This window comes from Sinohyriopsis cumingii, chromosome 5 (genome assembly GCF_028554795.1).
Source record: "Sinohyriopsis cumingii isolate HCF-2022 chromosome 5, ASM2855479v2, whole genome shotgun sequence".
NCBI classification, from domain to species: domain Eukaryota; kingdom Metazoa; phylum Mollusca; class Bivalvia; order Unionida; family Unionidae; genus Sinohyriopsis; species Sinohyriopsis cumingii.
The window spans coordinates 41,814,041-41,840,931 of record NC_142965.1 but is presented as its reverse complement, the minus strand read 5'-3'; the positions used below and the strand labels follow the sequence as shown (position 1 = coordinate 41,840,931).

General features: G+C 35.8%; 1 protein-coding gene across 3 annotated transcripts in view; it reads right to left on the bottom strand.

Moving 5' to 3' along the window:
- The window catches only part of LOC149799020 (uncharacterized), a 33,352-nt gene extending 7,036 nt beyond the window's left edge, over window positions 1-26,316 (bottom strand). The window contains exons 1-2 of one of the 3 annotated variants that reach the window (XM_089957966.1): window positions 26,159-26,316; window positions 2,699-2,835 (exon numbers count right to left, since the gene is read on the bottom strand). In XM_089957966.1, coding sequence (XP_089814092.1) covers window positions 2,699-2,835; window positions 26,159-26,178 — 157 coding nt within the window. In that variant the 5' untranslated portion in view covers window positions 26,179-26,316. Of the gene's footprint in view, window positions 1-2,698; window positions 2,836-23,736; window positions 24,130-26,158 lie in introns of those variants that run through there. The other 2 variants (XM_089957965.1, XM_089957964.1) reach the window with 2 other exon arrangements.
- Window positions 26,317-26,891: the final 575 nt, after the last annotated feature.

Sequence of the window (26,891 nt, the reverse complement as noted above, 5' to 3'; positions counted from 1 at the left end):
CAGTTTAGTGTAAAATAATAGATACTGGATAAATTATATTCAGACAGCGGTTCAGTACTTTCATAAAGAGCTTTACATACCTTAAATAGTTCTTTACTATTAATACACTGTAATTAACCAAAAAAGTACTGGCCAATCACTGTCTGAACACTGTGTATCGCTGAATTACCAGAAAACTCACATAATGTATCATTTAATACCTATTAAAAAGCGGTTGACTTGTATTGTGGAAATTTATCGCTTTTTAGAGCGCTTAAAGTACAGCATTACATATGAATTTGTATCAAGTCTTTATTCTCTTCTTTTACAGAATTATAGAATTGCATACTCTGCATCAGAAATGTAATAAATGGGTTCAGGAATAAGTAATAAAAAAAAAATTAATAAGGAGGAAACCTTTACTACAGCGAAGACAAATTCACGTTTTTAGTCATAGTAAATACCAACAAGGAAGACAGCTTTTGCAGAGAAGGTAAGAAAGAAACAGACTTGCAGGTACGATGACATGGCATATTGATCAATAGAAGATTAAGTTTACCTAATACTAATAATAATCATTTTATATAATACAGTACTTGAGATCAATATCGAGATCTGTTTTCTCTGTCATAAAACGGGAAAAGCATTCGGAATTTGAAAGGTTTCCTCCATGTACTACTTATTATTCTTCTTCACCCCCCTCCCCATATTCTGCAGAAAAAAATAAATAACACAAAGATATAGAAAGCTTCATAAAATACAAATATTATTACAGAAACCGGACCGACCATAGAGTTAATCAAGCACATAATGCTATTCCTCGTGAGATTATGAACCTGGTGTATTATGGGTATTCAGATATATTACCCAACATTACACATTCAATGGTTATTTAAAAGGCGAGGATTTAGAATACTGGTATGTCAAGCCATAACGTTATCAAACTGCTTCAGTACTTCAGTAGCTAAAATGTGCCACATGACACAACCTTAACATCTACGTGTGAATTGTTTTTTGTTTTGTTTTGCTTTGTTCTTTTTAAAAAAAAAATCAGCCTTACTGTTGAGTGGACATATGTTATGGTCGTTTAAAGTAAATGTTTGTTAATTTGTTTCCTTTCTTTCTTTCGCTAATCTATTGATTTAACTATTTATGGATCTGCTTATCCACCTCTGCCTTTACAACATAAATATATCTATATTTTCTTTTATCTGATTTATTTCAATGATTTCTACATCCATTTCTGCAGTAATCGAAATAAGATATATCTGATTGGATGGTGTGTATCTCGAAGATACCAGTTTAATGCCGTTGAAAAGCAGTAATCTGAGTTAGCAATATATTGGTATTCACCAAAAATAATGATAAACCCTTAGTTTTAGCCAGGTTCGCCTATGTAAAGGCCCTTAACTGCTTCTTATAAGCAATAACGTGCCGTCTAAAAGCGGTAAACAATAAAAAAATGTATCGGTTCAATGTTTTTTAACAGTGGTTAACCATCCCAGTTTTGGCCTTTTTCGCACACCACCAGCATGAATTTCAGAATGCTGACTAGGTGCCGCAACAGGTGGAAGTTTGATTAGAGCTGATGATAATTTTCTAGTGTCTCTACTAAAACAAGTAAAGGTTATTATAGTAAACCTTAGTAAACTTGAAACATATGGGCATTATGGAAATTTCAGAGTTTCCAAATTACTGCCGAACTAAAGGAATGTCTTTAAAATTGAAATAGTATGAACTTCAGCTCACACCATGTTCTGAGTTACTTAGCTCATTGTGAACCTAGACTTAAAAAAAATAAGTTAAAAGAGGTCAAACTTGAACCTGAGAGTTCAACTATAAAAGCTGTACTCTGAACCAGATATTAAACTAAAGAGGTCTTACTTGAACCATAAAGTTCAAACTGAAAAAGGCCTTACTTGAACCATAAATTTAGTTCAAACTGAAAAAGGACTTAATTGAACCATAAAGTTCAAACTGAAAAAGATGTGACCTGAACCAGAGTTAAAACGAAAAAGCTTTACTTGAACCAAAGAGTTCAACAAAAAAGGTCTTATAACTTAAAAAGGTCCTTCTTCATAAGAGATTTCAAACTAAAAAAGATCTTATTTGAACCAGAAAGGTCTAGCTAAAAAGGTCTTACTTGAACCTGACAGTCTAAACCAAGAAAGGTCTTCATTGAATCAAGGAGTTCATACTAAAAAAAGGTCCTATTTGAACCAGAAAGTTCAAAGTAAAAAATGGCATAATTGAACCAGAGTTAAAACTAAACATGGTTTTACTCAATTTAAAATTGCCTTATTTGAACCAGAAAGTCCAAACTAAAAAGGTTATACATCAGAGTTCAAACTAAAAATGATCTTACTCGAACCTGAGTTCAAACAATGGAGGTCTCACTTAGATCAGAGAGTTTGAACTACAAAATGCTCTTACTTGAAACATAGAGTTCATAATAAAAAGGCCCTACTTCAAATAGAAAGTTCAAACTACAAAACGTTCTTACCTGATCCAGAGAGTTCATACCAAAATAGATCTTACTTGAAGCAGAGAGTTCAAACTAAAAAGGATCTTACTTGAATCAGGGAGATCAAACTAAAATGGTCTTACTTGAAGCAGAGTTCAAACTTAAAAAGGTATTACCTCAAACTGAGTTCAAACTAATAAAGACTATTACTTAAATCAGAGTTCAAAATAAAAAAAGGTCTTGAATCAAAGATACCTAGTCGACTCGCTCTGTTTAAGCCTCCGCTTCCACTATACCTGCGCCACTCAGAAACTATTCGGTTCAGCGTCTGCTCAATATATGGATCACCTCGGACTTTAAGGCTTAGTCCCATGTTTTTCGTCGAAAACTGTCTAAAATTGAATGGTTAAATATAAATTGCTTTCATTCCAATGCAAAAGTCTACAATCATTTAAAATAAAGCACAAGATCATAACATGACAATTGGAAACATGATTTTATTTAAACAAAATAACATGTGCTGATATTATCGTAAGTAAAATAGAACTGACTCTCAACGGACCTCAAAAAGTATTGAAGTCATGCCCATTACTATAATCTTTTTGTATGCCCCAGTCTGGATATCTGAAGTGTGTACACACACACGCAAATCAATTAATTAATTAAAACTTCTCTCACCTGCATGATAATATTATTTCATATTTGTAAATTATGTCAATATCACAGTCTCCTGTAGGATCCCACGGTAGAACTTTCCATTTTACTTAGTATATATTTGCATCTTTGGTTCTGTCACTCTCCACCAGGATATATGTAGTTACGTATATCTATATTTTTGTAACTAATTGTACATGAGTTTATCTATTTTTTTAAATCTTTTATTTTAATTCATAGCAGTAAATTTATACGGAATATCTTTAATTAGTTTTGCCTACATGACCTGAATCTGGCAAGATCATATTATTGCATAGGATATATAAATAAGATGCTTACCTATGTGTTGACAATTATTAATAATAATATTAATAATAAAACTTAAATGGCGCCTTTGGCTTAATTTCTTGTGGACTGATGGGGTTTCGACGTTTCTAGAAGGATTCAGTAACTTCCCATAGGGTTGGACTAGGTCACATGAATAGGAAAGGGACTAGGTCACATGAATAGGAAAGGGACTAGGTCACATGAATAGGAAAGGGACTAGGTCACATGAATAGGAAAGGGACTAGGTCACATGAATAGGAAAGTTGACGCAAAATGAGTAGTATATTCTGTAATGTGAGGTCCATTGCGAAAGTCGCAATAAACAGTGTCTATAAAGAGAGAAATGAGCAATCAGTTTCGTTTCAGTTTTGGAGCCATTCACATTTCTTGTATTCCTGTTGTCCGTCTCCAGACGTGTGTTATGTTATACTTAGATATTATTTGAGACGAAAAACATTTATTTGGACTGTTTAGTAGAAACTGAGTGTTTGTTATTTAGACTATAATAAAATTCTGGAACTGTTGTAACTTGTTCGAAGATATTATTGACAACGACATCTTGATAACGTCATGGTTTCTGGAGAACCAGTACATTTCTGGTTTTGAAATGTATAAAGAACTTTCATTCATTTAGGATTTTCTGTGAAATCTATTAGGATTAGTTAATTTCCTAGGAGATTTGTCATTTATATTTTTGATAATTAAATTGTTTGTTAAAATTTACAAAACTTGTAGGTTTTGCTTTTCTCTGTTACTCAGTTCATGGCCATATATATATATATATATATATATATATATATATATATATAAATAAAGACTGATAACAATTTCATTCCCCCACCAACTTATCTGGTCATTACGAGGCTACATACATATCAAAGTTTTCCATTTCTACATTCTATATTGCCTAAAATGGTAACATTGCTTACGACAAAAGGAGTGGAAAAATGTTCTTCAATTTCCTTGTCCTCTTAATTATGCAAATGCGAATATATAAACAAGAGAGGTATTTATGCAAACATATACTCAACATATAAACATTAACGAGAGAGAGAGAGAGGTGAGTGATATATTTTGGCCAGTGTGGCTAGTCAGTTCTATTAATTCTTTATCAATAAGGATTATTTCAGAAGTAGACTATGAAGAGATAATACAGATTTGAGGGAAGATTAAACTTAAAACCTAAGAACGTGTTAATTGGGGAGATTAATTAAATGAAATTAAGATTACAACAATGCGAGAAAAGGCAATAATGATCATACAAACTAGCATATTTTCCAGTAAACCTCTTAGTATTTTATAACGAATTCCTGTGTTTCTTATTCAATCAAGGTGGTCTAATGGCGTCATATTAGTTTTCAAAAAGAGAGATTATAAGTCAAAGTTGTTACACAGGAAAGTGAGGTTGACATAATACTAATCTGCGCTTAAAAATGGTAAATAATTTCAGATTGGATACCCAAAAGTTTCCGACTAGATAATTATTTTTGAATTGATACCCAGTAGCTTCAGAATGGATAAAAGTTTTCGATTTGATACCCAGAAGTTTCTGATCGGCTAACAACTTTTGATTGGATACTCAGAAGTTTCCGACTGGATAAAAGTTTATGATTGGATACCCAGAATTTTTCGATTGGATAATAGTTTCCAATTGGATATCCAGAATTTTCCAATTGGATACCCAGCCGTTTCTGATTGGATAATAGCTTTTGATTGGATACCCAGAAGTTTCAGATTGGATAGTAGTTTTCGACTGGATACCTAGAAGTGTCCGACTGGACAACAGCAGTTGATTTGATACACAAACGAGCTAGATGGATCAGTAATTAAGTTAGCTTGGAAGAGATTATTATTGAAAATACTGCCTTCAAACCGCTTGCCGCGGATGGAGGCCGATTTTTTTGTTATCACTCCTATGAAACACGATTGTCATAGGTTCGTACACGATAAGTAGATGTACCTTGTGTACAAGTTTGAAGTAACTCATTGGCAATGATAATGGTATTGAAGGTTACAAATGCTCATTTTTATTCCTTCTTTCCACAACTGTTTCACTATTGCCTTACTTTGGTAAACTGTAAACAACTACAGCTGCATCGAGTTGTACATTTTTTTATGTTTCATAGTCGTTAATAGTACGCGATGACAAGACCTCTGATCCCTATTCAAGCATGTCCAAATTAGTCTAGTATTGTCCAAAGGGAAGCTGAAGTAAATCCTGTTAAGACTTTATTTGGAAAAGTAAACTTTAAATTTTGATGTATCTGGCGGGTTCAAAGGAAAATTTGACAACAGTATTAATATGATCTGAACAAGATCCACTGGGAAGTAAGGTAACGACCAATGACAATGTGCTGAAAAATATGAATTCACTCTCTACATATTTCAAGGTCATATAAATAAATCATCTTGTTTTTAAACAAAGTATATTCTAGTTCAGATGAATTAAAACACGCTATTTAACGATTAGTACATTATCAAATTATCTGACCATCATCATTTGGTGACTGATTTTTATCGATGACATATTGCATTCATTATCAACGTTTCTTCAAGTCCCAGTAATATTTCCAATTTGCTTTGTAACTTTCAAATAAGCCAAAGTCTAAATGATTAATTAAAGGTTAACTAGTTCGCTACCTTTTCTTAATTTTATCCACGTTATTCTTCTATTATTTGTTCGTTTACATATGACCTGGATAATTTGATAAAAGCCTTCCCTCATCAATCCATCTTTGATCCCTAATGCAAATCTCAGATTTGATTCATACCAAATTGTGTCACTTACTCTGAGAGTACATGAGTTGTAGTACTGTGTTTGTACAATTTAATAATTAGATTGTTAAATAAAATATCAGGTTTCATAAGTATAATCACACGACGGAAAGGTTCATTCGCTTGTATAGGTATGTATACATGCGTTAAGCAGGTCAAAGGAACACTTATTGTATGTCCAGGTATTCCAGTGGGATGGTAGATTGAATCTCCCAGATACAAGGTAAAATCTCATTTTTAACAAACTGTTATAACTGAATCTTTCTAACTGTATTGCTTAGTTAATTTTCTGGAACATTTTACTTCCATGCTAATGCTTACGTAATGATAAGAGGTTGGTTTTGGGATTTAAAAAAATAAGTCCACATTAAGGATGATATGGAAACATAATCAGATATATTGTTTCCGATATAGATTATATGTTCATATTATTAATATCGAAAAAAAATAAAAAATTCAAACAAAGTTTCAAAGGCCATAGGATACTTGAACATCGTTGATGAGTGTGACTCATGAGTGTCCATATCTAATGTGAGACACTTGCGATACACGTTTACTTAAGAATGTTTATATTTGATGTAAGACACCACCCCTGGAATATTTATATTTAATGTGGGGCAATAGTTATAAATGTAACTAAGAAATGTTCATATTTAAGTGGGACACTAGTTATACATATCACACAGGAATGTTCATATCTGATATGAGAAAATAGTTATAAATGAAACTGAAACATTATATTTAATATGATGCACTAGTTATAAATAAGAATATTCATGTTTATTGTGGGACACTAGCTATACATGCAACCCAAAAATGTTAATATTTAATGTGGGACACTAATTAAAAATGTAACTCAGTAATGTTTATATTTAATATGGGTCAACCGAGATTTCGACATATAATTAAAAACCAGATTGTTATTTCGTCTGGTGAAGGTCTTATCTTAAAGCTATCCGAAGGATGCGGCCAACATATGGTAGTATTACAATGTGATTTGTCCTTTTCATTTGTTTTTTTTATATATAAAAAGCCATCACAGCCTATTTTAGAGTAGATGAAACATGTATAAAAACATGTAAGTTGTCTTGCACTTTTTGTAAGTCAAAGTAAATTCATATACGAGCTTCAAAGGGAATTACTAATACCAGGGACGGTTCTGAGAAAGGGGGAAGAGGACCGGTGCACCCATCTTTCGCCCAACAATGGAATCTTTCCTAGAGTACTTGAGTAAACTTTCATTACAACTAGATGGCTACAAGTATCCCCTGAAAACGATTAAAATACAGGACGTACCTGGGGTTTCACCCTTTGGGCATCCACAAGGCGTCCAGGCACATAGACCCATCGTATGCTTCTTTACCCAATCACCACCTCCCCGCCATACTCTCAGAAAGATATATTAGGAGCCAACCGTCAATAAGCTGGGCTTTCATCTCAACATTACAGAGCACAACATTTAAGATTGCTTACAATAGTTGGTGTGTAAACTCGAGAAAGCCAAAGAAATTCTTCACACCTTGATAAAAATATTAACATTTGGGAACTCATTAGTTAGATTTTTAACCGTATAATTAACGCGGTCTCTTTCTGTCTCTTTGTCTCTCTCCCTCACATGTTGACGATTACTGCCATCGTCATCAAAAATGGTAAATCTCTGGCATAAAACAAAAATGATTACTCCCAAATATCAACCACCAACCCGATTCATGATTCCCATGCACGACTGCAAATCTGACTCTGAATCAATGTACATAATCCCCTAGATCCGGAATCCAACTAAAGATAAAGCATCATCACTGATTGCCTAAAAATGAAATACATGCAAACAATGAACAAAAACTACATAAAGTTCAACCAAGCAAGCAAATAGGCTATCAAGGCTGCCAACTCTTGCAAATTTATAGCATATTACAATCCCATTAAAACAAACCAGGATCTTCTCAAGCCAGCTTGTTAAAAGACATTACTAGTTGATCAACTAGACTGCCTAAGTAAACTAAACCACAACTTCTCCCAGACCTCGTCCCTCAGACAACTGAAATTAGAAAGTACATTGTACTGATCTCGGACTCAGCTTCCCTTTCCATAGAAAAACTTGGACTGCAGAATTTCGCAAGGAAGTTACTTAAAACCATGAATTTCATCATGGAACACACACCTTTCGTTTCGCTTAGCCAATCATGAGTAACCTCTCTAACCGCCAACAACTTAACATGCCCATCTAAGCTAGAACACTTCTCTCTATTCCGCTTATATTAATAGCTAGTCTGGTGTAACAAGATGAACCGGGTTGGGGTCACATTATTACAATGATTACCCTACGAATGAAAAAAAATTACAATGTTTACAAAAATCAAATAAAGCTATCAACGGAGATGTAAACACAAATAGCACATATCATTATCTATACTCCTATGATCACCACAGTTGGGTAGTGCAGTATTTCTGAACACATCGCAATAGTACCATGGTATACTGCAATTATATTAGGGGACCAACAATTTAACTTTTTAGGGCACGGTCTAAGGATTCATTTTAAATAAAATTTCCGGCTTCCAAATAGCTGTAAATGAATACATTGTTCTGTGTTCATAGCAATCCTTACAGAAGATGTACATGTTAATTGTCGTACAAGTTGTCTTTAAAAAAATCCCGTAAAGTGGGATGATTAAGATAAACTACAGCAGAAACCCTATAAAAGACATTGTGCTGACATTAGATGGCTTGTTGATAATACAATATGTAGTGTTGACACTGAAACCTACACAATACTAGGTATGTTATTGATATAATCTGTAGGAAAACTTGATTGGGATACAGTCACCCGGGAAGGACTATACACTGGGATGACACGAGTGAGTTTCCTGAAGCCATTCATTGCTAGATCTCTAATGGTGCCCTTGGATATGAAGGTTTACAACCACTACCACGTGACAGATTCATACTGAGGAGTCACATATAAAGCATGCAACCTGCAGATGAAAATTTGGCGCACCAAAATACAAATTCTGGTTGTCATTCATTACCTGCGTAGGAATGACGGTCATTGAATAATGAAAGGATTTGCCGCAGCATCAAATGAGGCAATGAGCTCATTTTCAAACAAAATGGGAGAATATGTAACATTTCGTCTGGGCCAGCTGTAGTTTATTGATTCACTGCAGCTTCTGAAATTCAGCCTGAATAAACTGGTCAACAACCTCTCGCCAGGTGATAACCATGATCGCTTTGGCAATACTCGTCAATACGGTAGTGCCGAACCTGTAATGTTAAAGATGCTGTGAATACATGACGCAACTGGGATGGGTTCTCAGAAACACATCACGTGCACACAAACAATGTTTGCTCTGAATTTAGTTCTAAAACGCTAGATTTCTACGAACTGCAATTTAAAAACTGACATCATGCAGCTCGCGGATATCTTTGAGACGTTTCGTTATACAGTCATGCCTGTGTACAGGCTCGATCCCGCACATCACCGGGAATGACTTGAGGTGCAGTGTTATTGAAAACCAAGAGTGTGTTATAACTGCACACTGATTTTGATCAACAGTGCTGGATCTGTCCCAGTTCCTTATGAACGACTATTCCTATAGGATCAAGCCGCGGTATGGCGACATAATCAAAATACTAAGATTCACTGATAATGTATGCAACTACCAACGATCGCACTGCAGATATGTGCTACACATCACTGATGAATGGACTTGAAACCATTAAGCAGCCACAAGATCGTTCATTGTTTAGTAATATGGCCGTGGGTTTGGAAAACTTAAGGACAAGTACGCGGGAAAGCCCATCGATGAATAAGTGGGACTGATACTCGATCTTGGCATGATCGTGGAATAATAAAAACAATGAGAAGGCCAAAGGAGTTCCTCGGGTTCTTAAGCAAAACGATCTCTAGCACAATATGCTGGTGTAGTGTCTTCAGCAACGATTGGAATTCACACAATAAACAAATCATATTTGGTCTCGGAAACATTGTATGAGTATGGGTATGTGGGTATGTATCGGTAAGATTGTCTCCGTTGGACATCAAGCGGTGGATTTTCCCTGACAGTGTTACCATTTACGCGTACGGGCACGAGCATATCCTAATATAAATCTTTTGCGGTAATTGTGTATTCGCGAGAATAACTTGCAAATGGTAGCGCATTGGTAGTCATGGAATGTGAATTCGGTCTGGGATTGTAAATGAATCAACGGACAAGATCGCATCAGTTGCACGACACTCTTCACATTCTAACACCCGTTGCATACAGATACAGAAACAAAGTGTTTCTAAATGAGTCTAACGTGGGTGGTTTCAGCAGTAAGGCCAATATAGAGATAACTGCCGAATCGCTACATTGGGTTTTAACCCAATATAATGTGTAGTTTAATATTCAACACTTCTATGACTGACCAAAGCCGCAATTCCTTGCCATTCGTGACACTGCGCTTCACGATTCACGAAAATCTTCATCCGCGTGGTGATAGCGAAATCACTTTCTGCAAGTGTACGGTTAAATCCTGTCACAATAGCTTGAACATGACGAATGCTGACATGTCCACGATGAAACCGCACATTATGCTTCACATGCAACACAGCAACAGCTCAGAAAAAAGTCTTTGCCTGGATCCAACTGCAGAAGTGGCGGCCAAGTTAGCACTCCATTTGCATAGATACCGTGATAAGCGCCTTTGATACTTGTTGAATCTTTCGATGTTAGAAACTCGGCTTCGTTGTACCTGCTAGCAACATGCACAACATATATTTGCTGGTGCGTCCACGTACTTGATCATGTGGGAGACATAAAAGATCAGCCTGGTGAACGTGGTTTAGGGTCCTCACACCGAACAGTCCACAAGAAATTTTCTATGGTGTGGGTAAGTAAATCTGCCTCAATGCTTGTTTGGCAAATCACGTTCTGGCAATATATAAAGTAACGTTTGGTGCTCTGGCTACCTCTCCAACATCTGATTTACCCTTTCTTTAACAGTGCAGACTGAAGTATATCGCAAACATGTTCGCTGAAGGTTGTTACATTGAGGCTTTCCCTCTGGGTGCATTCCTAGCCTTCATACCTCCTTTAACAGTCCATTTGACGATTCTTTCGCAGATGGCCTGCCAATGATTGCATTACCTCATGAATGTAATTAATATCGGCCTGTTGACGCCCATGGACATTATTTGATACTCTGTACGCGCGATTATGTAGGTAACATGCAACAGTGACATAGTTTACAGGTTTTTCTCCAGTTTTGTTGATTATCATACAGTCACATGTCTATCCATGATCCAGTTGACGTAGTTTACAAGTTCTTCTTCGGCTTCGTTGATTATCATACAGTCACATGTCTAGCCGTGATTCAGTCCCACACCAGTATATCTACTCCATGATATTCACTGCAACTTTGTTACAGCGGAAGTTTTATCACCGAAACCAAATGCAAATTTATTTTCTCGACACATAGCACAAGTTCTGGCAATTGCAACTGTCATAACGTGTTACAAACCAAGTTGGATTTGCGGTAGTTGTTTTTTTATGAGTCATTGTACACACTATGACAAGATGGTGAACCATTCGGAAACAATAGACATTTTACAAGACATCAAAAAAGAAATAAGATTTTAAAAGCTCCACTTTGAGAAAAATCATACTGACATGTCTGTTTTGGCAAAGGAAAGGCTGCTCATTCACGGCGATGTACTTTCAAATTCGGTTTGATCATTGATCATTGGTACGGGCAGACATATGAAAATTCAACTGCTGATGTATCTCATCATGAGATGGTTAACGTGAGATTAATTGAACATGACTGTACCATCCGCGGACGATCATCTGTGTTATGACGTAGTCAAGGACTTTAAGGAAGCACTTACGCTGTCGAAGACATAAATGTCATCCATCAAAGATTTTTTTTCCACCATTGATGACCTTGGCCTGGACACAATAATCTTGCTGTGTATGACATTGATGCTTGAACACCAAGACAAGTCCACTTAAAGTGATACGCCACAACTGCAACATGTTTGATGTTATTTCGTGGTGTTTACGCACATGGCCTTGCAAATATTCATTTGATCTGACAGGCCGCCGAAGCTTTGTGGAGTTAGTTTCGGAATATGTACAAAGAGGTCACCCGGGACCCGTATGTTTTCCTCAGGATTGACCTGAGTGGTGGACCGTGCAAGTATTGCGCGGGTTTGAACACGAACATGTCCCGCGCGAACAAGCAAGCATTTGAAGCAAATTAATTCTGAGGCGCCTTCTACTTAACGTGAGATCAATGGCGCGAATGATCATGTGTTGCACATACAGCCCATAGCGTCGCCTTGCTGTTTTCAGTCTCGTCATCGAAACCAGAAGATGACGCGTTTTTTTACTGTTGGCCTCATATCCGATCGCGGCCAATCGAGGGTCTCAACATGGATGACTTGTTCGTATTCTCGTCGGACAGTGGTGCAAAGTGGCATAACAATGAATTATTTTAGTGCGCGCACGACAGTAATTCAGTCTGAGAAAACATTCGACGTAGGATTCTAAAATCTGTATACGCGAATATGATTCTACACTTAGCTCTGCCGTAGCAATGGAATCTCTACAGTACGCGGCTGACATCCGAAAGTCTTTGCTAAGAAAAGTTCTTGGATAGCTATTAATAAAATTTCAGAGCTTGGACGAATCTTACCAGTTGGATTCAGTAACATGCTAGGTACTGTCAGAATCACATAAACGCTTCAGATTAATTTAACATGTGAGGCCACCAGCGGCAATTACCAAGCGAACTTTTCTGGTTCATCAAGCGTCGTGTCGCAGGGTTTCATTTTACTTTGGTACTCCCATAACGCACCTCGGGGTGATTTACCCTCAATTACTCCCATGACACCCATTTATCTTACAATCAGCAGTGAACAGTTGATGCATCTTAATTTCCCCGTGCGGACCAGGCCGACGATACAACTTTATATTAGAGATTGCCCTGATAATGAACACAATGTGGACGTGTTCGTGTGCGTTATTAACTCGAGAAACCCGTTTACCTGACTTAATATGGAAATGGACCCAGTGATGTTGTAGGCGGATTATTCCCATGAGCCCAAAAGTTCTCGCCGCCCTGACATCAAATGCTTTGATGTGGACCTGTTGAAATGATCTGAGTTTGCAAGCAATCCACTCGAGTCTTGATCGACTACAAAGATTAAGAAATCGGGGCCGTGGGTAGAATCAAAATGTTTGCACTTTCACCATTGAAACCGAAGGTCCCAGATTAACTTCCATCAACAACAGCAATGCTAGCACTGGTCAGTAAAATTACCAACAAAGCCATATAACAATGTCTGACCGAGTGAGCGCAAGCCAATGCTGATACAATGATTGCAAATGTGGCAATAGGGAGTGATTAAGGTTGCGAACGGGGCCTGTACACGAGCGATGAAGCCAACAAAGTCATCTCACCAAAAATGCATTAGAACTGATAATGCATAATTACATCCAAGGGCAATATTCAAAGAAGTACCCGATTCCACGTTTGAAACGAAGCTGCCTGTCATGATAAACCGAAGTAAAAGAAATATTCAGTACAGTATTATTCATAGCCGCTAAGGAGCCTAACAAAACAAGACAAAACTGAATAGAACTGTAAGTGCATGACACTCAGTAATTTCTCCTTTGTAAGGACTTCTTGGAAATGATGGACATTTACAGCAGGACAATGATTATTACTTTGCTGGTATTAAAGTTGGATTTGTCAACAACAATAGTATTGCATTGTTTAGCAGCATATGCTATCTCATAGATGGAAAGGAAAATAAAGTATCTTTGACTGATGTTGACATAGGCAGGACAAATTATTTAACTTGATAGATACTAAAATGATTATATAAGATCCTTGGCCTATCTGTGATGTCTCGCAAAGTTGGTTCCAGTTATGCAGATCATGTTCAGTAAATGTCATAAATTTGACAGGCACTGATCAGAATGGACAATACCAGCTTCTGATAGTGCAATGAATGAAATACCAAATACATAAAATGTAAAGAAAGTTATCGGCTCATTTTCTTTACAATTTACCTCTGAAGTTCAGGAAGTGACAATGACCAAGTGGAACTAGTAGTGTTTGAAAGATGCACATCTGGGGTAAGGCCAAGCTGTATACTCTATAACCCATAATATACCCATCAATCATACACCAAAATAAAAGGAATTAAAGGTTCTTTGAACAATACCTAAGATATACAAGGTCTTTTTTAAAAAGCCAGTATAACCAGTGAGGAAACCCCGGGAAATTCTTTTTCTTTAAAATCCTAACCCTATGCAAAATATGAAACTGTAGAGTGCCACCTTAAACAAATATAAAAATCTATGCAATTATTTTTCTTGTCTTCATATCACTTTGTATGATTTTCTGAACACAATGGTATATTAACATTAACGTTATGCCTGAAAATAAGCCAATTATGATTATTTTGCTCTTGCTTACATAATATGCCTTAAGGCAAGTTTGTATGAGTAGTGGCCTTAATTATGGAGAAATCATAAGTCTTAGAATATAGGAATAAAGCCAACTTAACTTTAAAACTGTTGCAGTAAGTAAAAGAAATAGTGAAAATGTTTCTTTTCATTTATTTGCAATGAAATTAAAAATAAATGATGTCAAAGCAAATTCACTTTCATCCATATTAATCAATAAGCAAATATGTTAACCCCTGACCTTTATCAACCTCATCTGTTCCATTCCTTTACAAACTGTAAAATTTATTGTTGACATCTCAGGAATAATTCTGGCTAGTATCATGTTCCTGTCTTTCAGCATAACATTGGTTGCTTTGTTGACAAAATGTAATATGCATTTTTAATAAAGCTCACTATTTATTGGGGGGGGGGGGGGGGGGGGCTAGGCTTGTTCGAGACTATGACACTAATAAATACTGATCTGCTGGGGGAAATAAAGAAGAATTATTCAAAAGGACCATTTTGATGCATGCAATTTAAATGTTTCAGTCATAAAATCAAAATTAAAGCGTACAATAATAACTATGCGCTCATTAAGAGGGCACTCACAAGTTATGTACTTTTGAGAGAGTGATGTATGTAAGGTGAAGTTGTATTTGAAACATGCACAGTGGAGAGAATGCTGGCAAACATCTATGCTACTTTGATATAATGTGTTTGACATTTCTTTGGACTTGTGGAAATGATACATGATCTAAGCACGCTGCTAACTAAAATGACTGCTCCCTTGTGGTCAAAAAATCAGCCTGAATTAGTCCAAAGTACACTATCTTTAGCAGCTATTAAAAAAGGATAAATGAAGACTAGACAATACCAGCTTCTGAAAGTGCAATGAATGAATTACCAAATATATAAAATGGATAAAAAGTTATCAGGTCTTTTTTGTACAATTTACCTCTGAAGTTCAGAAAGTGAAAATGACCAAGTGGAGCAAGCAGTTTTTTTAAGGTGCACATCTGGAGTAAGGTCAAGCTGTATACCCTATAACCCATATTACACCCATCAATCAGAGACTTAAATAAAGGGAATGAAAGTACATGACCTCATGCTTAAGAAATTTTCAGCTGTTGACTTATTACTTTCAAGTAAATTTGTTGAGGACAAGTCAGTTTGTTTTTTCGTTTGCTTGTCCATAAATTGTTTGGTATTTTAACAACACTTTCACAAAAACTTGCTTGATAATGTTGAGCCAATCAAAAGCTAAGTGCCATTCCTAAGGCGACATCAAGGTAGCTGACCCAGGATTGGAATGGAGTATGAAACCTAGAGTCCTTTTAATGTTTTAAATTTACTTTCTGTGACAAAATTGCTAAATAAGTTGTTAATATTAAAAGATGTCCAATTTTACACTGTACCCTAAGTAATGATGTTGTTGTTGTAGGGTTTAACGCCATTTTTCAGCACACGATAAGCTATACATGGTGGCCAGTATTAATGGTGGAGGAAGAACATGGGAAAGAACTACCGACCCACGAGAAGCTACTGGCAAGCTTTCTCACATACCCACATTGGCTGAATCCAAGACCTGAACCTACACAGACAGAGGTGAGATGGCAGTGATCGTAACGAAGAGCGCTTTAGACCATTTGGGCACCCCACCCCCCCAGTAATGAAGTACATACAATAATTTATATGTATAGTGAACACCTATTCATTCAGAGAACATTTATGTATTTGTTTTTTGAACTGTGAACTTACCCAAAGAATAATCCCCAGAACAGAGCTGTAAAAAGAAGCAACTGACTCTTGTTGACTCCTTGACGATCATATCTGTCAGCTATTGCAAGCTATTGGTAAACTGAGTAAGAGTAGTGTAATGAATGCCAGTCATTCCTGCGATGAAGCCTTTGGAATTGTTAGATTATTTTCGTTTTGAACGTTGCTGTTCATGCACACTTTATTTTACCTGCCTTACTTCAAAATTGCAAAAAAAAAGAGGAAAATGTGGTTTTGTTACAATAGTCAAAAGACACTGCAAATAATATTTGGTTTTAATGCAAGACTGCCAGTAGCTATGAACAATTTTTGGGGAGATTTATTTCCTTGCATTTCGAACAGATGAATGTAAACATTTGCAACTGTATAGTGATATAATATTTGTGTATGATAAATAAGTTATATTTCATAATCCTTGTCTTCTGATTTCTGTTAATATTAATTTTATCCATATTTATACATCTCACTATCTTGCAGGTATGTAGTCTATAAGAAGTAATCTAATTGGCAAGTAAGAATAATGTGGAATATTGTAGGAATATTGCTCTAATACTGAATGAAAAGTCATTATTGGTTAGCATGAGGATATCTGTCACACAAGTTAACAAAATAATATTCTCTTTCAAACAGGTATCATCAAAGCAGTTTATGAGATGGACAACAGAAAGTGAGGAGGATGATCCCAGGAGAATTAGCAGAAACCTGGCACCTCAAGAACTGCCATCAACTTAAGTTTTTGTGAAAATGTTTTATTTTGACATTAGCTACATACAATATGAAATTGTGTCTCCTATGGCGGATTATACTTTACATAATATCCTATAAATAACGAAAGTTGAAAACAAAGTATAACATGGTATCTGCACTCACTGAAAACATTCTATATGGATTATATCTGACCTTGTTGCTCACATAGTTTATAGGCAGAAACAGACTAAATGAAGTCATTATAATATGATGCAATAAAGAGGTAATATTATGTAAAGTTACAACAAGACAAAAAATGTCACTTGTATTCATTTACTGTATATACAAATTCTTAAACACAGGAAGAAGCCAGTGTACGGTCCAAAAGCATTAGGATACTTGTCATATATCTGCCAGGCCTCTATCCAGACCCCACCCCAGCCTATCATGCTTCCACAATATGAACTGCCCATAGGAAGCATGTCTATTAGTACTCATCAGATCAACCACAACATGAAGGGCTGGAGCATCCCATCCATACATATTGGCTATGGCAAGGACAGCCCCATCTAAGATTAGAACTTGAAAATCCTGAAAAATTATTCCAATGTAATATGCTATTCCTAAAATGTTAAAAGAATAAATAAATAAAAACAATAATTGAGATAGGCCCTTATTCAAATTTTATTCATGTTATGTCACCACATTACCTTTTAAAATAAACATGGATCAATATGGGATTCAAATTGCATAAGGTTTTTATTTTTCTATGAGCACTGAGAGTTCCATCCCAATGGAACTGATATTAATTACAGTTTATGTTACGATGGGCAGCTCCAAGTATGTATGCCCATATTAGGCAAATAATTTTTATGATTACAGATTGTAGGGGACATTGAGTAAACAGCATATTAAATAGCTAATTTTGCCCACTGGGTTTTTTTACTTTCGGATGAGGTAATTTAATTTGAGTAAACACGTTATTGTGGCCTTAAGACCTTTCAAGGTGTAAAATTTAACCCTGTTGATGAATTTTATGGGATGATAATTGCGGTCATGAGTTTCCCCTTAGGAAATTTTGGCTCATCTAATTTCTCATTAGTTGGCAGTTAAAATTCCTGATCATGTTCACAAGTTGAATGTTCTGGAAATGAATATTTGACCCTCATTATGAAATTGTGTCTTAGTCTTTTTTAAAAAGTCACACTCAAACAATTGGATTAAATAGAAACCTCTGATTGCATATGAAGATATTTACACAACAAAAAGCTCATCATCGGCTTAGATTTGTTCAGCATATTGCAGTATCTACATTGAAACCAGGTAGTGAAAAGGATCTACTAGATGAGGATCAAATGTAAAAAAAAAAATAATCCTTAACATCTGCATATGTCCGTAAGTTTTATTGGATGGCTGATAATTTCAAAATTCATTGCCAGTGTTTCCAAAGAAACAGCCAGATAAAATGTCTCATTTAGTCTGTAAAAAGTCTTGAAAATTCTGATGTTAACTACCCTCTTTAGCACATTTTGAATAACTCATTAAGAGACAGTACAAATTCCACACAAAAGCTAATTTTTATATTCATTACCAGCAGAAATGATGTACAGAGCCATTTCTCATATCACACCATTTTTTTAGGTCCGGGGGCATCTCCCTACATTTTCCATATATGCTATGTCCGGTGCTGGATGATAACCACCACAATGCCTTGGACCTGGCTCCAACACATAAAAGACAAGGCTGGGGTGTAACTGCAAAATCTGTAGGGAAAGTTCACTCAGCTTGTCTGTCTCCACATTTTGCATGATCTGAAATTTGTTTTAGATATTAAGCATACAAAATTCATGTACGTACGTGGTTCAAAAAAGCTTTAAAGCTAAAATCACAATACCATGGAAACTTCAATATATAAAACTTCATGCAATTACATCAGGTATCAACCTTTGCAACTCCACCTTTGAAATAGATGTCCCAGTGGTTGCAAATGTTGTGTTGTAAAATTAGCTACTATAGTTGTGTAAATGTATGCATATTTTGATTTTCTTTACAGAGGGAAAATTTCACATTCATGTGCAGCTGTTACATGTGTGTAATGTGCAGCTGTTACATGTGTGTAATGTGCAGCTGTGTAATGTAGCCCATATACAGTTAGCTTAGGCACTCACATACTAAAGGAATAGACACAAGTTCTTGAGAGAATTAAAGAAATTACAAAATTTTCATTGCATCAAGTAAAATTCTTATTATCTCATTTACGGTAATCGCCTGTTCAGAAGTGGAAAACTACATGCCTAACAGCATGGACAATTCAAATTATTACCCTAATTGCTATATAAAATCTGAAGGAATTTCATTTTTCTTGTATGCCTTCATGTTATTCTAAATTCTGGCAAGTAATACATTTTATGACTCATTAAGTCCTGATGTTTATCATGATATTATGTATGGAGTATTATCTTAACATATTTTGGGGTTTTCGAAATATTCCTTAAGGCAAGCATCAAGTTTAAAACAAAAGAATAAAAGCGTGGTCATTACTTTGCAAGACTTAAATATTTTGCACAGACGTAGTTTTGGTTCATGTTATTTTAACTGCAATGAGGATACTTAGCATGGTTGCTAGACTCCAAAGTAAGATGGTATGGCTTTATTTATCATTTTGTATTTTTTATAAATGTTACATTTTTTACTTAGATTGTAAAAAGGGAAAGTCAACCTTAACAATGTTAAATATTTGTTTGTATGCCACTTGTGCACAACACTTCTGACCTAAATTTGTTTAGCAAGTTTATATTTAGATGGTACCTGAATTAAATTAAATTTCGAGCACAAGCATTTATTTACACCATTGTGTGTATTTTGATAAGTATGGCTGCTTGAATTGCTAGACCAACAGACCTACATAATTAAATACAGCGATCCCCAGCTTAAAAGGAGACCATTTTTGCACCATATAAACAGGGTAGTCCTTCATGATGAAGACAAAATTGATGACATGTATTATACTTGATTTCAGAAAAGGTTGACATTGATGATATGGCATCTGTGTACATTGTCGTTATGAAATGAAATTGGGGGTGGTGGTTTTGCATTGAGTGTCTACCAAAATTAAAGCAGTTCAAAGATGCACATTTTCGTACAATAGAGAGTCCTTCAATGGAAGTATCCATTCACTAATATGTGCAAAACACTACTGACATAAAGATATTTGAATCTGTGCAAATTATTGAACACATTTCATTATATACCAATAGTTGTTTTACATGATATAAATAAAAATTGCCATCATTCTTGCCTACCTTGTTTCAAGTATGTATAGAGTTTAGTCAGCTCTGCTGGCTGCACGGCATATCTTCCTCCTCTTCTCTTTCTGGTTCTTGCTCTATTCCTTGTCCTTTCTCTCCTTTTCAAAGGTCATTCTGAACTCTGATGCAAGCTTATTTCTTCAGTCTGGGTAATTACAAAGTTTCCATGTTTGAGTGGATTACAGGGTGTGTATCTACTCTATTACGCATGACAAATGCTAATGTGTGCCAGTTGTCTCTGTAATGAATTTTGATATTTTTAAGTATTTCATATTTTTACAACTGGTGTATCCATAAGTATATTAATATGAATATACTGCTAATAAACAGTCACAAATTAACATACCTGAGGTTGTAATTTAATTGAAGTTTTGGGCTTGGATTCCCAACTCCATTTGCAGATTTTCATAACTCCTTTCCTACCTAAGGCAAGCTGTACCTGAATACTATACAGTATACTTGTAAGGTATTAACATATTGAAGTAAAACATAATATATAGTAGTGTCATCTTAAGCGCATAATCTTGTTTCTCTTCCATTTGTTGCTGCATGTTTAGCTGGTAAAAAATACACCAGCTTCTGATCTGTAGGACTATTATATATATATATATATATATATATATATATATATATATAAAATTCACTTACATGGTTGAAGCACATGGGATCGTTACAGAGAAAATTAGGAACCTGTAAGAAGATAAGTTATAACACAACGAACCCCTTGTGCCTGTGGTCGAAATGTCACTTTCTAAGACAATCAGTGGATTTGTTGCAGCACTTTACAAAGCACATATCTTGAAATCATCCTCGTACAACATAAACTATTTAAATACAGCTATGAAAAGTACTTCCAAATAAATTTCAAAGAAAGAATAGAGGAAATGGATCAGAAACAGAAGAAAACACTCACCGTTGTTGACATTATACGCGGTTGGCTGCATGGTGGTTTTCTACGTCATAAGCTTCTGTGTACACAATATATAGCATATAATTATGCAAATTTAGGTTATGCTCAGTCTTCCCGGGATCTGCCGATCACTGCCGAGCGCGAGTTTAAAGATGGAGATGGTAGATGCGTTATGCTACATAGATATCTGAGCGCTTGTATTTCATTATAAGAAACTCTACGTACTTCATATGAATATACAAAATTGCCTTTTACATAGTATTTCATCAATAATTATAAATAAATGTTACAATAGGATCCACGAGAGGCTACTGGCAAGCTTTCTAATACCCACAATGGCCGAATCCAAGATTAAAGTCTGACTCTACATCCCCGTTTGTTTGTACCCCCTACCGATTTCAAAAATGAGAAGTTTAATGTGATAAAAAGTCTATAGAACTAAGTAAATTGAATCATTGATTTATAATTTCTAATCTGACTTGACCATGATGGCAATAATGCTGGATCCCCTGCACCATTTCATGCTTAACGGACTTTCCATACTAACACGGCGCCAAATTGCGTACACTATAGGCTAGTTGATTTCGATCAGACAATATAATGACGTAGTTCATCCTGTTCGGCAAATGCTGAATAATTGCGTAAATTACATAACGTTGAGAGTTTAGAATTATATCCCTCTGCATACATGAACATAGAAATTAAACCGCTTGTTAAATCCACACGAAAGCGTAGTTGTCATTTTCCTTTGCTTGATTCAACATTGTAAATATCGCAAGCAGACGACTTATGTATGTACATATATAGCCTTATTACACCCCTATGCTAAAAATGGACTTGTCCAGAAACTGGAAATGGATCCGAGTATGTCCGTCTATTGCACTGAAAACTTCCGTTAAGCATGAAACGCGCGTAAGATGACGGTGTTAGGGCCACTCTACTCACAGTCAGGTCAGAAACTATAAATCAAAGAATGAATTGACTAAGTTCCTTGCACTTTTTATCACATTAAAGGTTTCCTTAGCCCCCAGTATCGTCATATATCGTCCCGCACCCTATTTTACGCTACCCAATTTGACGCAATGTCATGAACTCCAGTTCTCAAGAAAACACATCTCAATAATGTTAAAACCACAAATATTTGTTTACATATCGAATCATACAGAACAGAAAACTTTGTCAAAAAGCACATCATTATCAGTTGTGAAACGAAGCAAAAAAAAAAAATATGAAAAACTCAATTTTACTAGATCTCTTTTTTTGCAAACAGTCAATCCTCACAAAAATCCTTACGAACTGTACTCACGGGCAAATAGATATATCCCGAATGACGTCATTATCAGCCATACTTGTTAAAATAAACTCATAACATCTCACGATATGGCTACAAACCATACATATACAAACAGAAGGCAACTCATGTTTTCTGTTTGTATCGATATTTGAAACATATAAGCTGATTTTGCTTCAGTGTAACTTGTTCAAAATGGACACTTGGGGTGGTAGTGAATAGGATAAACTACTAGGTTGCCCATTGTCCAGGTAAAATCATAGGGGTTCGTTACAAAGAAAATTAGGAGTATCCGTCCATGAATCAAGAGATGGAGGTGGGGGGGGGGGTCTAAAATGTAATAGCTCCACCCTCAATCCCTTGATTCATGGACGGTTACTTCTAATTTTCTGTGTAACGAACTCATGTGGGTGAACTGGGGAGAATATCATCATAGCTAACGGCATCAGCAATACATTTAGAATATTGTATAATGTTGAAAAGTTATATGTGGATATGTCATTATTGATGTTATGGGGTGGTTCATTGTTATAATTTGGGAAATTTACATGAAGCACTCACTTTTTAGTTTTTGGTAACTTTTCATATAAACTTGAGTTTCCTATCTGATATTGGTGTTGCTTTGCAAAATATGTTGTTTTTTTTTTTCCATCGGAGTATATTTATTTATTTATAGTGTCATAGGAACAGATAGACTTTTTACCTCTTTTTGTTTGTTCAATTTGTTTAAGAAATATTAAAAGCAAACATTGAATTTAAAAGCTGATGACACAATTTTTACTGCAATGGACTGTTCTACAAACCCGAGGACAGTGAGTAGTCCGAGTTTGATGGTAGGGTTTCACCATGGTCAGAGGAAACTAGGACTAGACAGTGAGCAGTCTTGTCTGCTTGTTTACATCGCCAGCTTCCGTTTTCTTTGCAAAAGTGTTAGTGACCCCTTGGCGACAGTCATGTTAGATATTATAAATCAATGAATGAAATACATAGTTTTGTGCATTTTTATGACCTATTTGCTTTTCGTTTTTAAAATCGGGGGTGGGTTCGGGTTGTTACAAACAGGAGAGTGTACGAATAGATGATTCAGAATTACCACCTCCTTAAATATCAATTTTACTTACTTGATAAATACCTGCTGATCGAAAGTTTGCAATAAGACCGATACGGTTGATATATTTCCAATCTCCTCCAGTTTTTTCATGATGTAGAGTCTGCGGTTGCCTCTAACCACGAACCAGTACCCTTTAAATTCCATGGCCACCAAACTACGGACCTCCTTCAAGCTGATTTCTCCGTTCAACAGTTGTCTAAACGACTCTTCCAAAGTACGCCCGTCTTTAAACCGACAGGATATGCTGTCATGCGTGAATCGTAATTGAGATGGTCGCATTTCTTTCACCCCTAATGTTCGTCTACCCCCTCCCCAGCTCTCATGTTTGTCGGGGTAGGTGTTGTATGAAGACATTTTGTTCTGTGTTGAGCATGCATTACGCAATGCGATTTACTTCCTGGAAATTCTATTTTCGCTTTCAGTATCATGTATATCAATGCTTTAATTTCCGGAAAAGTGGTAAGACCCTTTTCCGAAAAGCATATAATATTAGAAAGTTATTTTAATTCAGCTTCTTGACTCCATAAATTTTTAAAAAATTCTATTTAGCTTTTTTCTGTTTGATTGAAAATGTCGCAAAGTCGTCAAATGAAGCTTGTGTTTAATGATACTAGTTCCGAGAAAATCGTTCATGTACATGTAAATAGTCTTTTCCTCGTATAAAATAGTAATCAAGTTATATGGTCACGTGACCCTTCCTAATGGTAATCTCGGTGCAGAGTGTAGATTTAATAATTGTTTCATGCTTGCACATTAATTTGTGCGATAATCAACGTATTTACTGATGTCTCCGATGGGATGAAATAGTTTAAATGCTTAGCAAGACATTTTCTCTTAGAAGCAAAACAGTTTTGAGCGTCTATTTTTAGAGCGGTATAATCTAGATAAAATAGAAACCTACATACTCGCTAGATTTAGAGTTGATGGAGATGATGATTATGAGAGAGATAAACACTGCGAAAAATAAAGTAAATGCTGGTGATTTTGAAAACAATATACTTTCAGTGGTGTATTTAGCTATATATTTGTCTGTATCTATGTGTACTACTTGTACACAGTGAATTTAAAAAAAAAATCTAAATTTGTCACATTCTTTTTTCAGTTTATTAACTCGACCTATATATATTAATATTTGTGAACAACTATTTGCTAAACAACTTTGTGTTATATGATTTGTGTATGTTTGTGCATATGTAGTGGCGTCGCTAGGGGGGTGCGGACCGCACCGGGTGACACCATCTCAGAGGGGTGACACCAAAATGAAAAATTGCAAATTTTACAGAGCACACACTGCTCGGTCTAGTCGGATTTCATAAGCGGATAACCGTTCATAGTTAAATACATGACCAGCAGGCACAGCAGTGGCGTCGCTAGGGGGATGCGGACTGCACCGGGTGACACCATCAAAGGGGGTGACACCAAAATGACATTACTAAGGATTCTGTATGGTCTGTTACGGAAGGAGGACCATGGGGGTGACACCATGAGCTACCGCACTGGGTGACACCAACCCGAGTGACGCCACTGTGCATATGTGTGTGTTGGTGACAAGTAAAACTTCAAACCCATTAACCCTTTCTCTTGTGATAGCATGTTGTATGTGTGAGATGGTAAGAAGGTGTGTCTAAAATATGATATTCCGTCAATCAGTTTATCAGACGGTTCCGCGTTGTTTGAGCGAATTTATCATGATCATCAATAAGTGACAGACCATTTAAATACATGAAGAGAACGGGGTCTGGAGCTTCTTTTCAGCAAACATGTGTTGTTCTTTTTGTTTATTCCATTTGAAGATATTATGTTTTTCCATGTTATATACAGTTCGTTTTTTCCACAATTTAATATAAAAAATCACTATAACCCTCTTGAAATTTTTAAATGGTCTGTCCCAGACCCCTACTCTCCCAAACAAAATCATCAAATGGTCTGTCACAGTCCTCTCCTCCCCCTCCCCCAAAAACTCATTAAATGGTCGGTACCAGTCCCCCCAAATTCATTAAATCATCGCCCCCCCCCCCGCCGAAAAAAAATAATTAAATGCTTGGTCTCCAAGATGAAACCTCCCCAAGCTCAAACCGTACCTAAAAATAATATTTAGACATTAGACATTGACAAATACGAACAATCTCATACGTGTATGAAAAAATAAAACAAAAAAAACCCAAAAACAATATTGGCAATGGGTCAACTATATTGATTAGCTGTAATTAGATAATGATTCGAAGAACATACCCTGGAATACGTTGGCATAGTAGGTACATGTAAGAATGATTTTATTTTAAACATCATTTTATACGTGCAGCAGGGCCAAAATATCATTAAAACTTGATTTGTTGTTTTCATATTTTTTTAAAATATAATCATTATTTTGCTGTTTACTTCCCGGTTGATGCACGCCTAATGTAATTATATATAAAAATAATAAAACTTACCTTAAGACCACCCATTCCATCCAGCCACTTTGCAATGGATGTGAGGCAGTAGATAAAAAAGAGAAAGAAGAAGAAAAAACACTAAGCAAAGCTGTATCAGCAAAGCCCTCAGAAGTAAATAAGAAACTAAATTGATGAAACTGTGACGCATTGTACAGTATGGGCAGCCGTCCCATAGTACAGTACCAGCCGTGAAGGAAATACTTTATGCTGATGGAAGATACATGGCAACGCTATAATTACTGGTCTATTATTAGAAACGTTAATCTGACAAATCCGTGTCTCTAGAGTGGTTTTGTAAAATAATCATAACATATTCATTTGCGCTAAAGAAAGGTGTTATCATGTTCAAGTACATGCTGTCCGAAAGACTAGATGCTTGTGCATTCTCAATTTTTTTTTTTTTAAATAAAAACAATAACACATCGTTCTTCTCATTACTCTGGTACACTGATGTCTGATAAAAGAAATTCCCACCGCTCCCCACCGATGAGCATCCCATACTTACATTTTAGGACTTGCCCACCACCTTTAGGTCTCACTGGATAGTTTCGTATTTTGACACCCCCCCCTAATTTTTAAGGTAGAAGGCATGAACCTAATTATCACAAGCCTAGCATTTATAAATTCACACATAAGCTAAATCTATAATGTGGTTCAGATTTACTTTGAGTTAGGCTTGGAAATAGGTTGGCTTGTTGGTGACTGCCTGTCACAGTTAGATTTGCATTGG